The 17,550-nt window shown below is 38.6% G+C and overlaps 1 protein-coding gene across 7 annotated transcripts in view; it reads left to right on the top strand.

The window, feature by feature from the left end:
• Window positions 1-17,550, top strand: part of Jakmip2 (janus kinase and microtubule interacting protein 2) — a 162,501-nt gene that overhangs the window by 138,526 nt on the left and 6,425 nt on the right. For 3 of the 7 annotated variants that reach the window (XM_078047382.1, XM_078047379.1, XM_078047376.1), the window contains one exon: window positions 5,301-5,366. In XM_078047382.1, the coding sequence (XP_077903508.1) occupies window positions 5,301-5,366 (66 nt within the window). Of the gene's footprint in view, window positions 1-5,300; window positions 5,367-8,904; window positions 8,976-11,813; window positions 11,964-14,179; window positions 14,215-17,550 lie in introns of all 7 variants that reach the window. The other 4 variants (XM_078047395.1, XM_078047387.1, XR_013438018.1 and 1 more) reach the window with 3 other exon arrangements.

Raw genomic sequence — 17,550 nt, 5'->3', positions numbered from 1 at the left:
GAAAAAAGAACTGAGATTATAATATGGCACCAATAAGAACAGTTGGTGGGAACTTGAAATTGGCGGTCTTCAGAAGCAGCCAGGATCTTTGCAGGCCTTTAGAAGCTATTTACCCAAGTTAGCAAGGAAGTCTGAAGTACTTTGTCCCAGAGACAAACACATGTGTGGTTCTATTGACTCACTGTCAGAGCCCATCACAAAGGCCTGGATTTTGACCCATGCAAATTCTAAAGCCTTTAATAATGCGACTCTGTGGCACCCTTTGCGTTACTCCATGCATTTTTTTTTTTCTATCAAGGGATAAAAGTGTCCCTGCACAAATTTCTTAGGCAAAAATGATACTTAATTGATTTTAGCAAATTGAGAGTTACATTTTAGAACCACAGAAATGTTTATTTTTGAATGAACTAATTGATATCTAACTTTATGATTTAAAAAAAAAAACTGTTTTCCCATTTGAGTCTCTCCTCAACCAGTTAGCTGAAGTACTTCACTCCTGAAAGAACAGCCTTTATTTAATTGACCCAGCCCGAGCTAATAGGCACATTATATTTCTTAGCTTCAGAGAATTCCATTGACATTTTCCATCTCCCAAACAATTGTTCATTAGGACATGCCTTTTCCAGTTATTTCTGATTTTTATTTCCTTTTAAACAGTAGCTTATTTCTGGGAGTTACTTCAGAAAATATTGGTCAGGATTTGTCATATATAACTATGTAATACAGTCTAAATGTGGAGCATATCACTAACCATTTGTTAGACATATCTGCTTAAATGTTTCAGAGTAAATTCAAATATGCATCCTTGTACTTATAACCTTCCCTCTTTTCTCTCCATATGCCTCTGCTGGTCAGCAGAATGACTTTATCTCAAATCACCTCTGCTGGAAACATTCTGTTCTTTGCCCCCAACAATTAAAGAACCCCTGCATCCAGATGGCATTCCCCACCAAATGTTTTTGAGGCTGGTCCATTTTGTTCACACCTATTATTATAGGCATTACTGCTACAGCTTTCAGATGTTCCAAATGTTTCCTGAAAACCCAGTTCTATCGTCTCTGCATTGATTCAAACATTTAAATGTATTTCCTAGTGCCAGATACTGTGCATGATAGAGAATTCACCGTAGATCTTACCTTTACAAAATTTAGGAGACAGTCATGTCATTACTTGATAAGTGGCATTTTTAAAAGCACTTGCAGGTGCCATGGGGACCTTGTTATGGGAAGGCTTCCTGCTGTCTTCTTTTCAGTCTACTGTGCATAACACCACAGGTTCTTTTTGGGCTCAGGGATAGAACCCAGGGGCACTTAACCACTGAGCAACCTTCCTTAGCCCTTTTTATTTTTTATTTTGAGACAGGGTCTTACTAAGTTTCTTAGGCCTTTGCTGAGTTGCTGAGGCTGACTTTGAACTTGTAATTCTCCTCCTTGACTCCCCGACTCCACCCCATGCTGTGCCACTGGGATTACAGGCATGCACCACCACAGCCAGCTCCACCACAGGTACCTTTCTTCATGGTACGTTCTTGCCCTCAGTCCCCATGGTCTCAATTTTCCATTGATCAAGTCTTGTGCAGATCTCTTCAGGGCCCTTATCAACCAGCTCCTCCTCTCTCCAAAACCTGACTTAAGACTATTTCCAGGGCATATTTTCCACTACTCATGCAAAACTTTCTAGTACCATTTGGACCTTGATTTTCCACCTTCAAGCTTTTGCATGATTATTGACCCCATAATATCCTTCTGTTGTCACTGCATTTAGCCAGACATTGCCATTTTTCCAGTTCCACTTAATCATCTACCTCCTTCAGGGTCCTATTCCTAATGAACAAAATGGACCACACATTGCAGAAGAAAATCTACATTTCATTGCTGGGCATAGTGGTGCCCACCTATAATTCCAGTGACTCAGGAGGCTGAGGCAAGAGAATCACAAGTTTGAGGCCAGTCTGGGCATGTTAGCAAGATGCTGTCTCTAAATAAAAAATTAAAAGGTCTGGGGAAGTAACTCAGTGACAGAGTGTCCCTGGGTGCTACCTCTGTTACAAAAAAAAAAAAACAAAAAAAACTACCCTGTTATACACCTATTCAAAACCAGGTATTGGGGCCTGCTGGGCACCAGGTGCTGGGAATATGATGATGAACAAAGACATCAGAGTCACTGCTCTCATCTGTCTTACAGCTGGAAAGGAACAAAGCCACACACACAAATGAGCAGTCATCAAGGCAATTTCTAAGAGTGGTGATAGTGCTATGAAGAAGATTGTACAGTGCACATGAATGTGCACAAGAGCGTGGGAGCAGGATGGGCTGCTTTAGACCACTGGTCAGAGCAAGCCTCTCAAAAAGATATCTAAAACCCAGGGAAACTGCCACCCCAAGATCTTGACAAAATATCTCAGGAGATAGGAACAACAAGGGCCAGATCTCTGGGGTGGGAATCATTTTATAACATTCAAGGAACTGAGAAAAGTCCAGTGTGGCCGGAGCACATACACAGTCAAGTTTGAGAGATAAGAAAAGGCCAGATCCTGTAGGGCCTTGCTAGTGTCTGGATTTTGTTCTGAGCACAAGGCAGCTAACTTTTTCTTATTCCCTTTCTTCAGTTTCTTAAACTCAGGGGACTGCTTGGTCATTTTCACATTTTCAGAGTTCACGTGGCTGCCGTTGATGGATGAGAGACAGGCAGGAAGGGCTGGTGGTGAGCTCTCACACCATCCTGAGGGGCACGGCAGTGACTAGGTGGTGTACTTGGTAGCAGCAGAGATAAATGAAGAAGGTGGAAAAGGGATCTGTTTGGGCCCCAAAAGGTTTCCTGTTGGGTCGGATGGCAAGGGGATGAGAACAAAAATAAACGAAGCCTTGGTCAGAAAGGTAGCTCAGTAGTTTCACTTGACCACTATTCGGGGAAGCTCCCCCATGCCAAACACTGTATCAGGAATTGGAGATTGGTGATGGAGTTATACATCATTTTGGCCACTGTTTACTTTTCCACATAATTTTGCTAATTCCTGTCTTTTAAATTTTGTCTTCCCATCTGGATCTAATAGCTCTTTGAGATCAGGGTCTAATGGTTGCCTATCTTCTCCACTAAATCCAGCACAGTCTTAAACATGGCAAGATGTGTCTAGCAAGCACAGAGTTGATGGCTGAACCAGTACTTCAGTAATCTCACATATTCATGATTTTTCTTGGTATCATACTTGCCTCCCCACCCAGGACACATGCCAAGGAATTACTTGCATACTCAAGGTGGAAATGTCTAACAAATATCCTCTTTTACTGCATGGCTTTGGAGCATAGCAGTATCATGAGATGCACACCAGCACACACTTCACACATGTATACAAACCAGCAACATTCCAGTCCCATCTCCTTCTCTAGCATTCATTGCCCACATCATTTCAAGACCCCCCTTGATGGTCTCAACTCTAAGCAAAACACACCAGCCCCTCCTGCACAAATCTTAGGGCCTTTCTTATAGAGCACAGCTTCTCAGTCTCAGCACTACTGACATTTTGGACCAGATAATTCTTTACTCTTTACTGGGGAGGGCGTAGGGCTGTCCTGTGTATCACATTAGTAGGTTATTTAGAGCCTTCCTGGCCTCTACCTACAAGATGCTAGTTGTACACACCTTCAAATATGACAATAAAAAATGTCCAGACAGTTAGATAGTGGTGATGGTGCATAAAGTCATGAACCACTGAATTATGCATGTTAAAATAAGCATACTAGCTTTTAAAAAAAACTGTTCAGACACTGCCAAATGTCCCTCCAGGGTAGGGGAAATAATCAGCCCCACTTGAGAGCTACTGTTTTATAGAGATCTAATTTCCAAGTTCAAGTACCCTTTTGCCTTAGCTTCCCTTTTTTCTCCTCACTTGCATTATAAAAACCTCTCTTCATATATTATCACTGCATTTGGCTACCACTGTCATCTTCTTAGGCTTTAGTTCTCTTGTTTCCCATTTGTTCCAGACAGAGGATGCAGTAATCAGCATGCACAGCACGCTCGTGTGCATGAACATGTCAGGGTGCCAGGTGTAATCGTGAAGACATTTTTACTTGTAAATAGTTGTGCATGTAATGTTGATATTTAATCTGTGCTATTAAAATTAGAGGGATTTTATTACCTAGTTAACCAGGTAAGTTCAAAGAGTCCCAAAGTTTTTTTGTCTTTATGGTTCCTTGTAATATTTTTGTTATGATTTATTTATCTCTCAGTTTATCACTACCTTTCTGAGAACTTATTTTGAAGCATAATCCATGCTTGTTGAGTACTGACCAAACCTGTTTTATAAAAAAATTCCACCCTGAAGCATTTAAAATAAGGTTGAAAAGAAAGGTTTAATAAAAAAGCAATGGGATTATTTATATTTGGACAAAAGAGCTTTTGCCATTTTCACTGTGCTGACAAACCTCCAAAAATCTCAATCCAAATGTTTTATACCACACATTTTTTTTTTCTTGTTCACTAGTTCTAGAACATATCGCTCACTCTACAAGGATGTGTTATTCCTGAATATCAGACCAACTTACAATGCCCTAGTCAAAACAATTCTCATGGCCAAGCCCAAAGTCAGCTGGTGGGATCTATTCCTCTCCCCTGGGAAGGGATCTGCAAGAACAGGCCAAGTATAAAGGGCTAGTTGTTAGTCAGCTTCCAGTCACTGTGACAAAATACTTGAGAAAATCAACTTAAAGGAAAAGGTTTATTTTGGCTCATGTTTCAGAGGCTTCAGTTCAATGGTTGGCTCTGGTTTCTTTTGGATGCATTGTGAGTCTGTGCATCACAGTGGGGAGTCTGTGGTGGAACAAATCTGCTCACCTCCTGGCAGCCTGAAAGCAAACAGAGAGAAAGGGGCTGGAGTCCCAATATCTCCTGTAAGGGCACACCCCCAGTGGCAACTGCCTTGGAGGACATGCCCCCAGTGACTTTCCTTACACTAGTCCCCACCTCCTAAATAGATGTTCCACCACCTCCCAACACTGCCACTGAGGACCACACCTTTGGTGCACTGGCCTCTGGTAAGCAACTGAGACCCAAACCATAACAGTTGGGAAATATTTTAATATAACCAATGACAATTTTTCACCATAAGCCTGGTGGAAACAATCTTGTATGTACACACACACACACACACACACAAAAAAAAAACAACTCTGTGATATTTCTAGCTACAATACAAATGTAAATGTTTTGATAGAATGGTTTGAATTTTGGTTTGGTGAACAATTTTTCTGTATGACTTAACACCTACCAATGTTTTCCTTTTAATTTTTTCCTTTCTTCAGAGAATCCGTGACTTAGAAGATAAAACAGACATTCAGAAAAGACAGATAAAGGACTTAGAAGAAAAGGTATGCGTCAAGTTCAATATCTGTTTTATCCTTTATTTATTTAATGAGAGAGTAGTATTGATTTTGCTGCCTGTGTCCTCCCTCTCTCTTCTCAGTTACTGTGGACTTGGCATAGGTAGGTGCAGGTACAGGAAATGTAGGACTCACCTGCAGTTAGGCCCAGGGTTCCAGCAGAGGCTGGGGCACCAGTCACCCACCCTTGACATTTTCTCATTGTGTGTTGGTTCTTATTCTTTTCTGTGTTTTCTGTTTTTGTTTCTTGTTTTCATTTCCTTTCCCAAACTTTCTTCTGAATTTCGTTACTCCACTCTTTCTTTTGAAAATATTTTTAGCACCTTAAAAAAAATCTTTCCCTTTATTATTCATTAAAAGCCCTTTCATCCTTGTGCTACAGTTTTACTTCAACCGTGAGTTAGGAATCTTAGGCTGACACATGATAACTATGCCTCTTATCACTTTCTCTGAGATCTGAAAAAGAAAATGTTTCTTCCAAGTCAATCAATGTTTGGGGGGAGCAAAACATAGGGATTCTGAAAGAGGTCACTTAGAAATGATTGTGTGTTGGGAGAAAGGCTGAGGCTCAGGAAGGGATGCTGTGAGTTTAACAGTCTTGCATAGTAAAACCTGTCCTCCCCAAAATACCAGGAGAGTCCCCCGGAGAAATACAAAAAGGACAGCAACGAGGTTTTCTCTAGCATCCCAGTCTTACTGAATGGAAGTAGCTACCTAAAACCCTGTATTTAAAAAGCATATGGCTATTTTTCAGCCTGTACCATGGACACATAAGAGTAAAATAGTAAACCATCAGCCATTCCTGAGATAATTGTCAAGATTTGATTAATCTCAAATTGCTTTTATAGCTCTCCTTATTTAGTGAGGTCATGGGGAAAGAGTGAATTGCAGTGGTCAGGCCACCAAGTACCAGATTCTTAAACAGGAGCTTCTTCAGGAGCTCTTTTGACCTTGAGTGAATGACCACACTCCTTATGTCTAAGCCATTCCTAGAAAATAGGAATGCCAACATTTCTACTCACTTCTCATGGGTCCCATGAGTAACAAGGTCACATGTGAAAATTAGGAAATACCAAGAAAATTATCAATCAAATTTAAAAGTATAATTAAAAAGAAATTTCTACTCCTAAAGTACACATAAAATTTTAAATTTTAAATTTTAAAATTTTAAATTCAAATTTCCCTTTTCAAAGGTGGTCTGTATAGTTCTGCAATGGCAGAAGTAAACCAAGAACCATCTTTAATCTCCCAGTGACTGGTAGGAAGACCCACAGAAGGCAGTGTTACTCCCAACTTCCCTGGGGTCAAAGACACATCTAACATTGTCCATTCAGACCTTGGCCATGCTTTGCTCATTCATAAACTTGCTGGGTATGGCTCAAGGAGAAAGTTGATGTTAAGGCAGTTCTGCCCCCAAAACTTGATGATGACATTCAGTCCCCATTTAGCTGAGGTTTAGAAAAGTGGGGAGGGAACTATATCTATCAATGTCACCACCCTAGCCCCTCTCTAAATAAATCCCATAGAAATTTGGGGGGAAAAGGAATTAAGATTTTGTTCATTGTAAGAACATAATGTGAAAATGTTCCCAACCCTTTTGCTCAATACATTTCACTTTATTTATGAACTTCTTAAACATTCATTAACTTCCTAACAGAAAATAAGGACTGTAGTTATCAAAGCCACATACTGCACATGAGATGGTAAGCTAAGCCACTTCAAAAACATCCCAGTTGTTTCTGATTAGAGAGATGAATGAAAGATGAGATTTATATTGAACCTTCTATTCAGTTGGCCTCACTCTCACACACTCTCCAAAAGGCTAAACAGCATTTATGTCAGAGATACTCTCCATTCTTTCCCTTGGACTATTAGATCACCTACTGAGAGTACTTGGAATCCCTTCTTTAAGGCCCATTGCCATGCACACAGTTAGTATAAATCAGGTGATATCAGCACACCTTACAAAATTACCTCAACTATGTCCAAAGCATAGTCCAAAGCATTTCCAAAGTCATCATCTCATATGATCCTAATAATTACTCTATGAGACAGACACAGCAGATGTTCTGGTCCCTTTTTATGTAGATAATAAAACAATGGATCAAAGAGATTAATAACTTGCCCAAGATTATGTAACTAATCTATGGGAAATCAAGACCAAAAGTCAGGGTGTGTGACTGACTCCAAGTGCCATGATCTGTTCACCATACTGCAGGGACCAAGAATTTCATCACAGATTAAGTGCAGACATCTGCTTATGACCAGAAAAGTAGCTCTGATGTCAGACCTTCTCATAGTAATTGTGGGAAGCCTGCTGTTTTCTCTCCATCTCTAGCTTTCCCTGCTGTGGGTGTATCTTCCAGTATTTTTTTTATGGATAAAATTTCTGCTTTTCAAAATTATGGAATAGTCACTAATACATGACCATGAGCACCATATTTATAACTTGATTATACAATTTAGCCACAGTGAAGCCAGAACCTTATAAGCAACAACAGTAAAGGGAATGTGCAAATAGTATGTACACTATGAGAAGCCCATATCTGACCCTTAATCAAATATGCTGGAACCAACAGAATATTTTCTGTATGGGATAATTGAGCAAAAGACTTATGGACTCAGTAATAAGTACATTACCAAGGAAATCAAAATGTTTTAAAACTCACCTAACCTATGACCTTTTATAATTAGCCTACAGTCGGTTGTACTCCAGTGCCACACAGTCTGTGTTTGTTCATCCAATTATTTGCTTTTCTAGTGAAAGTCCTCAGTAAAGAGAGATAAGTCAGACTTTATTTAATAATCATTAGTCCATTAAGAAACAGTCTATACGAGAGGCACAATAGTGGGAACATCACACACTCATTATCTGACATGTCCATTGATGCAGGAGCATATTTTATACCAACAGGAGGTGTATATACTACACCCACAAATACCCAGGAATTTCCTATTGCCCCAATGTAATTACTAATAACAGCCCATTTCCCTCTTAGAAGTATTCCACTGTGTATAATTGATCATATGTTTACCCTACATATTAATATTCTCTCTGCTGCACCTTGATTCTAAACCTATCCCATTAACCAGACAATGATAGTTTAATGTGTCATTACATGTATATTCTGATCATATTTTATGTTTTTGAAATATTCTCCCATACATAGAAGATAAAGATACTGTAGGTCTCGGGATATCTAGGTTCTAGCCTTCACTGTGGCACAAACTTGTGTGAAATTGAACTATTGATTTATTATACTTGTTTTACACATCTATAAAATTGGAGGCTTAGACCAAATATCTAGAAGACCTCATACAATTCTAAATTATGTGAATCAGCATTAAACTCTGGCATTGCTTTGCCAATAGATAAATGAAAGGTGTGAATTTTTGAAACAAAAAGGTACTTGTGCACATGAGAAATGGGAAGACCTGAGCAATGTGGAAATGCTTAGGTTTTGTACTACCTAAATGGCTCTACAGAAATTCAGATTTACATAATCGTCTTCTTTTTCTTCTGCAGTTTCTGTTTCTATTCTTGTTCTTCTCTCTTGCCTTTATTCTATGGCCTTGATGTCAAGGTGCCTCTTAAAGGTAAGATTCCATTTAATTCTCAAAATGTGGTTTTAAGTGCTATCTGATAAGAATGGTGCTGCAAATAGTTATTCTGCTATGTTTTTTAAGAACAAATGCCCTTGGTTTGTTTAGCCAAAAAATGAGAAACATATCCAATCCATTTTGATGACTATCAAAGACATAGAAGGGTTATGAAGTGGGAATTAAGGGTTATTAGTGGGAATTAAGAATTTTTTCCAGTTATCTATATTACTTTGAGAAGTCACAGTGCCTTCAGATCATGGTGTTCTCATAGCAATCTCCCATTAAATGGAAAGAGTTGCTTCTGTATCTATAGGGTGAAGAAATAGGACTGTGGCTTTAGTATTTCTTCCAGCTTGAAACTGCCAATTCTGCCAGGCATGGTGATACACACCAGTAATCTCAGCAACTCAGGAGGCTGAGACAGGAGGATGGCAAGTTCAAACCCAGCCTCAGAAACTAAGTGAGGCTCTAGGCAACTCAGCGAGACCCTGTCTCATTTTTTTTTTTTAAAGGCTGAGAGTGTGGCTCAATGGGTTAAGAAGCACCCCTGGGTTCAGTCCCTAGTCCCCAATACCACCCCCAACTCCTGCAAAAAAAAAAAAAAAAGGAGAGAGAGAGAGAGAGAGAGAGAGAGAGAGAGAGAGAGAGAGAGAAGAACAACAATGCTGATTTTGAGAATTTAACAATCCAATAATGACTACATATATATATATGTGTGTGTATATATGTGTATACATATGTATGTATATATTGTATATGTGTATATATAATATATATATTATATATATATTAGTCTTAAATTGACACAATACTTGAGCCATAACCCCAGCCCATGACTACTATTTTTTTAACCCTTTTCTAGTCCTCTTCATGGGACTTCAATGAAATAGACTATTAAGTGACATTAGATCTTGTTTTTAAATAAATTACATTTCAATGTCAATTTAGGAAGAAAAAATGGGACTTGCCATTACCAAGTCCATATCTCATGAACACATGCATGAGTAATCCTAGCCAGTGATTTCCAATGCTTAAAAATAACAGATTCCAAAGCCCTACTGCAGACTCAATGAATCAGGTCACTGAAAATGGAGTTGAGAAAGAGGGTAAAAAGTGGAAAGCAAGGATTGATCCGCATTTAACCAGTGTAACAGGTGATTCTGCTGTCCAGCCAGGTATGGAAGCCATAAATCTTAATACCATGGTTAAAAAGGAAGAAATTCTAGCTGCTATTCTAAATCCATTTACCATGGTGCATGTCAGCTTTGATTATCCTTAGAAGTTATTACAATATAAAGATCCTTCCTAGAACCCAGGTCATTTAGCGTTCTTTTCTAACAAGTTGAAAAATGGAAGAGAGGCCTTTTCTCCCTCCATAAGAAGCAATTCTGTTACCTGCTTGTGAAGCAAACAAGGAAGAGGGCTTTATAGCATGACCTGATACAAGGAGAGTGAAGCATGTCCTCTTATAGCCACCTCTCTGGCTTTATTTCTTCTTCCAAAAGATTTTCTTTTTAGTCCGACAACTGTCCTTTGTCTGCTGAGAAGGGTGAGAGTCTTGCAGTACACAAAGAGGAAGTCTGAGTCTTAAAGTGAAAGATAATACCTAAATAGAAAAAGGGGCAAGGTTCTATAGGAGTAGATAAGTACTAGCTACAAAACCACAAAGTTTCAATATTGATATCAATAATGGCTATGCTGTCATGTGCTAGGAGATGTTCTGAGCATTAGATGCGTTTAATTCTCACCAAACCCCCTAGGTAGTGAGTATTGCTTTTATTCCCATTTTACAGTTGCATGTAACTTTCCCAAGACCATAGAGCTGCAATTGGCAGAACTGGAACTTGTATCCAGATAACTCACTCCAGAGCCTAATTTCAACTTCCAAAGGAGAGGGCATTTATGTTCACATGTGTCAGCAGTCAAAAGTATTGTCTACTGTTTCCTTAGTACAACTTAGCTGTTGGCTTTTGAAATTCTGATGTGCTTATCTCTGTATCTCTTTTCTGTTCTGTGTAATTCCTTAAACAATGTGCAAAATTTGATTGTTTTCTTCCATAGCACATAATTAAAACTCAGTAACTGTCTGTTAAATGATGTTATGATGACAAATAATATGATTATTATAATAAAGTAAATGAATGTGATAATGGATCTGATCTGTATAAAATATATGCAAGAAAATGGGTCAGTAGTGTAGAGTATACAGCTTTGAAGTCAATATGTTTGAGTTCTGCCATTGATCAGCTATGTGATGGTAAGCAATTTATTATTAGGTTTCCACTTCCATAAAGTGAATGATGTTGAGAGAACTGAATGAGGTTATGCATATAAAACACTTATCACATTGCCTGACAAAGTTAAAAAATCAACAACTCTCAGCTATTATCATTAGAAAGTTAGCTATCAAATTTATTGAATTTGCAAATATAAACACTGGAAATAATAATTTCTAGTATTTCCAGATAGTTTATTGCCTAAATCCAAATACAAAATTGCCTTTTTATCACCTCTTTTTTGGTAAATAATCTGGATTTAATTAATGTAAAGTAGTATGACTTTATAACTGAAAACTGATTAATCTGATTAATGCTACTTATGTCTCCAAAGCAGGCAAGAAAGAGATAGGAAGAAGTAAAGAAGAAAAGTGCTTGCATTGTTATCAGGTCATACAAGTATACTGAAAATAACCATAAAATGGTTTTAATGAATAATAATAAATAACAAATTAATAAATAAATTATTTATCCTCTGCTCAGAAACCCAAGACTAACTTATGTATAAATTTATTCCTTCCTTAAAATGAAGTGACCAATACTTCTTTTCTTTTAGCAATTATCTAAGCCATTGTTTTCAGTGATGATATGGAAGCTACTAAAATCTCCCCAGAAGGCACCTGCACTGTTCTCAGTGCCTGAGAACTGAATAACTCAGATGTCTGGATTACATGAGAATTTTTACCTTAAACAGGTCATTCCAGAGGTATCATCTGCCCAAGCATTCTTTTTATTCCAAAGAGCTAGTGTACCATTGTATCAGTCATATTCTTCCAGAAACAAAAAATGAATAGAATAGGATAAGTGGGCTCTATTAAGGGAGTTGACTCATATAACTATGGAAGCTAACTCCCATGATGGGTCATCTGTCAGCTGGTGAACTAGAGAAGCCATTTGTGTGGCTCAACACAAGTCAGAAGGCCAGAGAACCAAGAAAGCCAGTGGTATGAATCTCAGTCCAAGGTCGAAGGTCAGAAAGTCCTACAAGTCCTCAAGTGAAAGTTCCCAAATTGGAAGGCTAAGAAATCCAGAGTTCTAATGTCTAATCCACTCACTCCACCCTCATGGCCTCACACCTCTCATAGGCCCCACATCCCAACACTATTGCATTGAGAAGTAATGCAACCTCATTGTTGATTTTCTAATACATGATTTTGGGGGGACACACTCAAGATATAGCAATCACTAACTTTTCCATGTTGGACAGTTACACTAGGAGAAAAAGGAAGATAAAAATGAGAGGAGTAGAAAGATAGCTGTCTCTGGGTTAGTCATATCCAGGTTGCAGTGAACCAATGGAGAGAGAACCACTCTTATGAACAGGAATGGATTAGTGAATAGGACAACACCTGACCAGACAACAGGCGATAGTGTCATCTTAGCTACACACCCTGGCCTAGATCATTTCTAATGACACTTCTTCAGTGTCAACCACAAATTATTGAATTTATCAGATTAATATTCTTAGTTTGACACATAAAAAAACACTTATAACTATCTTAGTCTTCTGATGTTAAAAAAAACTTTAAATGCTATATTATAAAAATAGCTGCACTACAGTTAAATGGTTACATTTCACCTTAAAATATGCAAATATCACTTTTTAAAAATATTTATATTTTTCAATCCCCATGCACCAAATTTACATGTGGCCTGTGGAAAACAAACGATCATATGGAACTTCTATTGTATTTGTTGTTTAAAATAGAAGAATTTTGTTTCTTATTGTTTTTACATTAGTAAAATTTATAAGATGAATCACCATATGCCAGTTAATCATTCCTTTCTTTATGTAAATATATCCATTGGCTTTCATCTGGCCATACTAAAATTATTTCCATTTCTGTCTCAGAAATTGGACTCAATAGACATAGAGAAGGATTTAAGCTATATTCGCTTTTGTAATTTCGTTAGCTACAACATGCCTGATATATACTAGGTGGTGCATAAAATTGAAGTTGACAGAACAGAAGATGGATGATTGAGTAAATACCTGGGTAAATGAATTTGAAAGCAGATTTGTGACATGTGAGAACAGAGCCATCAATAGTGTAGTACTGTAATAATAAAATAGCATCATGAATTTGTTCTTTATATATCATTGGGAGACTGACTTAAAGAATTCATAAACAAAGCAACTAGATGCATTCTCCCCCTCTGCCACAGCTGGAATAGTCTAACTCGGCTCATTGCTTCTCTATTGAAATTCCTAGCACAGCAATGAGAGTGAGGTTTTCAAACCCAAATCTAATTTTACACTTATCCAAGGAAAGCCCCAGTGTTAGAATCAAGTACTGGTTCCCTAATATGTGCAGCAGTGGTCTTACTACAGACAGTTTCTCAGGCTTCCTGTTGCTCCATTTTTCCTTGATGAGCCACACTCCCTCCTGCCTCCAGCAGAATTTGCTCAAACTGTCTAGTGCACAAATACTTTCCCCTACTTCACCCAGTAAACCTTGCTCACTCATTCTTCTGATCTCAGCTCAGAGATGTCACTCTTGATGGCTGTTCTGGCCAAGTTTTACATACAATTTGGATGGATTCACATATACACATATGTATGTGTACATATATGTATGTATGTGTGTATGTATATATATATAAATTTGAAAATATGGATATATAATTTTTAATGTCTCTCTCCCTCGTTGTATATAAATATATATTACAAACACCTAGACAGTGCCTAGCACATAGTCAATAATCACTAAATGCTTTTAAAAATAGTAGTAATGATATTATGAAAAAGAAGAAGATATCTTGGTTTATAGTTTTAAATTAATTTAATATCCACTACTTTATTTAATATTCATAACAATCTTGCAAAATAGATTATACTTTACTGTCTTGCTCTGTTTGTACCACAATAACAAAATCCTGAGTTTAGGAAGTTAATAAATAATACAAATTTGTTTCTCCCAGTTCTGGAGGCTGGGCAGTCCAAGATGGAAGCATTGGTAAGTTCAAGGTCTGCTGAGGGCCCACTCCGTGCTTCCAGTGTGGCACCTTGTGGCTGTGTTGACATGGTGAAGGGGACAGGAGGACAGAGGTGTCTGACTAGCTTCCTCCAGCCTGTTCACAAGGCACTACTACTATCCATGAGAGCATCCATCTCCTAAAGGCCCTGTCGCTTAGGGATTAAGTTTCAACATGGATTTGGAGAGAGCATGACCATTCAAACCATAGTTCTTCCCAATATTAATTTCCTGATATAAAAAAATTAGAAGCTGTGGGGTATATAGTTCAGTGATGCAGCAAGTTATTAGCATGCGCAAGGCCCTAGGCTCAAAACCCAGCACACACACACACACACACACACACACACACACACACACACCCTGCCAAATTTAGCAAGTAATAGCATCACTATTTTTGTATATAATGGCCAAGTTTTTAAGACATATCAAGCACTCTATCTTGACTCAATCTTGACAAAGCAAAGAATACACAACTAGATGTATTCTCCCCCTCTGCCACAGCTGGAATAGCCTAACTGGGCTCTCAGCTTCTCTATTTTTTTTTTTTAAAGAGAGAGAGAGAATTTTAATATTTATTTATTTTTTTTAGTTTTTCAGCGGGCACAATATCTTTGTTTGTATGTGGTGCTGAGGATTGAATCCGGGCCGCACGCATGCCAGGCAAGTGCGCTACCGCTTGAGCCACATCCCCAGCCCCTCACTGCTTCTCTATTGATACTCCCCACACAGCAGTGAGGGTGAGATTTTAAAACCCAAATCTAATTTTACATTTTACAATGTAAAATTTTATAATTTTAATGCCTTTTTTTTTTTTTTTTTTGGGCACTGGGAATTGAACCCAAGGGCGCTTAACCACTGAGCCACATTCCCAGTTCATTTTTATATTTTATTTACAGGCAGGATCTTGCTGAGTTGCCTAGGGCCTTGCTAAATTGCTGAGGCTGACTTTGAACTCGCCATCCTCCTGCATCAGCCTCCCAAGCCACTGGGATTACAGGCATGCGCCACCATGCTGCCTTATCTTATGCCTTTTAAAATGTGTGTTCCATCTACCTAGACCACATTTCCCACACCAATATCAAACACCATCCATTTGTCCTTCCCATCTCGATGGACAATCAGGGTTGCCTCCATCCCCTGGCTTCAATTAGGCTCCATTCAACATTATCTTTTGCTTTTCCCAACAAGATTCTCATCAGCCAATTACTTAACAATCCTTAGCGTCAATTTCCTCATCTTTAAATGTACATAATGAAAGCAGTTTCCATTTACTGAAAACACTATGATAAAAAACAATATGATAAACTGAATATGAGTGTTGAAGGAGTGAAAAATGTGACGATGGCTCTTAGGTTTTGCAATGTGTAGCTGATTGGACGATAGAGCCCTTCCACATACCAGAGTCCCAAATCAGAGTGACATGCTGTAGTCATTGACTTCACGTCTGATGGCCTGTTGTAAAGTTTCAGAAATGATAGCTGCAATTGCTGTTTCACAGAGAAGGAAAGTACAGCTCAGCACAATTAAGCAACCTGGGTGACAGAATCCCTATGACCCCTATTATGATCTGGATAACTTCAGCTATTCAGAAGTTCAGATTTATTCAAATCTGACTTTACTATAAATTTAATAGGTCCTTTTACAGTCTTCCAAATAGTCCTTAGGGTGGAGACTACCTGTCAATGTCAATTTACAGAAATGTAACATTATAGGAGAATTCTTATATGTTCATTGGTTTTTAAAAACAACATGTGTTTGCTCAAATGATAGGTTTTATTTACCTCAATTGTAAAAAGCAGAAATTACCTTTACAAGCTTTGACACAAAATAGGGCATAATCTCTATTGAAATATAAATTGAAAATTTGCAAGTAAAAGCCTTTTGTGTTGTATAGTTTTTATGTATACAGATGCACAAACAAACACATATCCCTTAAAGGTCTTTTGTATGAATGTTTAGATCAGTTCTCTTTTTTTTTTTTAACCAGGGAATAAGAGATTATTATATTTGCAATTAGTTGTTTAAGGCTGTCATTACAGTAGTGTGCAAATATGAATTCAATCTGTTTTCTTAGGTTCTTTCCTATTTCCCTCTTTCTTTCTTTAATTAGATCCCAAGGTGCTTCCCTACCTTTTCAGTCAAAAGTCTTGTCCAGTTTAAAAATTCAGTCTCAGCCTTTGTTTGGCCTCATTTTCTCCCTTATCCTACCTGAGTTATGAGTTGGGTACCCTGTGGAGAGTAGGTTCCTGGTTTGCTCTAAGAGGCATGGCTCCATCTTCAAAGTTCTGCCCTTTTCCAGGGAAGGAAAGGGAAAGGCATCCTGCCCCTGGATCAATTCACTAACCTTGTTAACCAGGTCTTGAGGTCTTTCCTCTGAGAGGCAAGAAAGACTGGTCATCCTGGGAGATGTGTGAGTTCTTTGGAAGGAGGCATGCCCCTGCAGTGGTCCCACTATTCCACCCAACCTCTTCCACTGCCATTTGGCCCCCATATTATGGTTGGTACATCCCACAGCTCCCAGCTGGGGAGGCAGTCTTTAGTCGAAGAATAGACTAGAAGACAACTACACTATTTCCTCCATCTTTGCCCTGTCGTCTCTCTCCAGGTCGTCGCTCAGAAAAACAAGAGAAACAAGTCTGTGTTTGCACCAAAGAAAGCGAATCTCTTGCCTTTTAACACCTTATGCCCCCTCCCTCAGGGTGGCTGTCCCCAGCCACTGCACTCCTTTCCACGACTCCTTCTCTGTAACTTCAACTCTTTTGTCCCAAATCTAACCCAGTCTTGGGAGCAGAATGGCTCTATCTACAAATAAAAAATCCCAAATATTTCTGACTTGTCCTCCCAGCAGGAATTTCTCTGAATCTTTAATTTGCTAATATATGGTATCCTGAAAGTGTCCTTTGGGTACTAAGTGCCTTCTTTTCCCCCCTTTAGGATCTTGGTCAACATTTCAGGGACAATAATAAAATCTTTCTATTGATTAGTATCTTCATTTTGTAGATGAAGAAATTGAGGTCTAGCGGGCTTATATAACTTGTCCTTGGTCAAGCACATGATCGCACATCCTTTGCCATTTCCTGCTTTTATTGGAGGAGAAGCATTAGGTGATATTCTATCCAAGGGAAAACCCAGACGCTTGGACCTAAGGAGGAACAGGGTAAAAGTCTTGATTGGTATAGCTCCAGAAAGGCATCTTTTCAGAGACATCTGGGGGCCACCCGGGGAAAACCCTGTGGCAGAATCCCAGGTAGTCTTCCAAATAGTCCTGAGGGTGGAGACTACCTGTCAATGGCTATAATTATTGGGAGAAAGCAT

This window comes from Ictidomys tridecemlineatus, chromosome 1, assembly GCF_052094955.1.
Source record: "Ictidomys tridecemlineatus isolate mIctTri1 chromosome 1, mIctTri1.hap1, whole genome shotgun sequence".
NCBI classification, from domain to species: domain Eukaryota; kingdom Metazoa; phylum Chordata; class Mammalia; order Rodentia; family Sciuridae; genus Ictidomys; species Ictidomys tridecemlineatus.
Note: the sequence above shows the minus strand (reverse complement) of the source record. Positions and strands in the feature narration are given on the sequence as shown.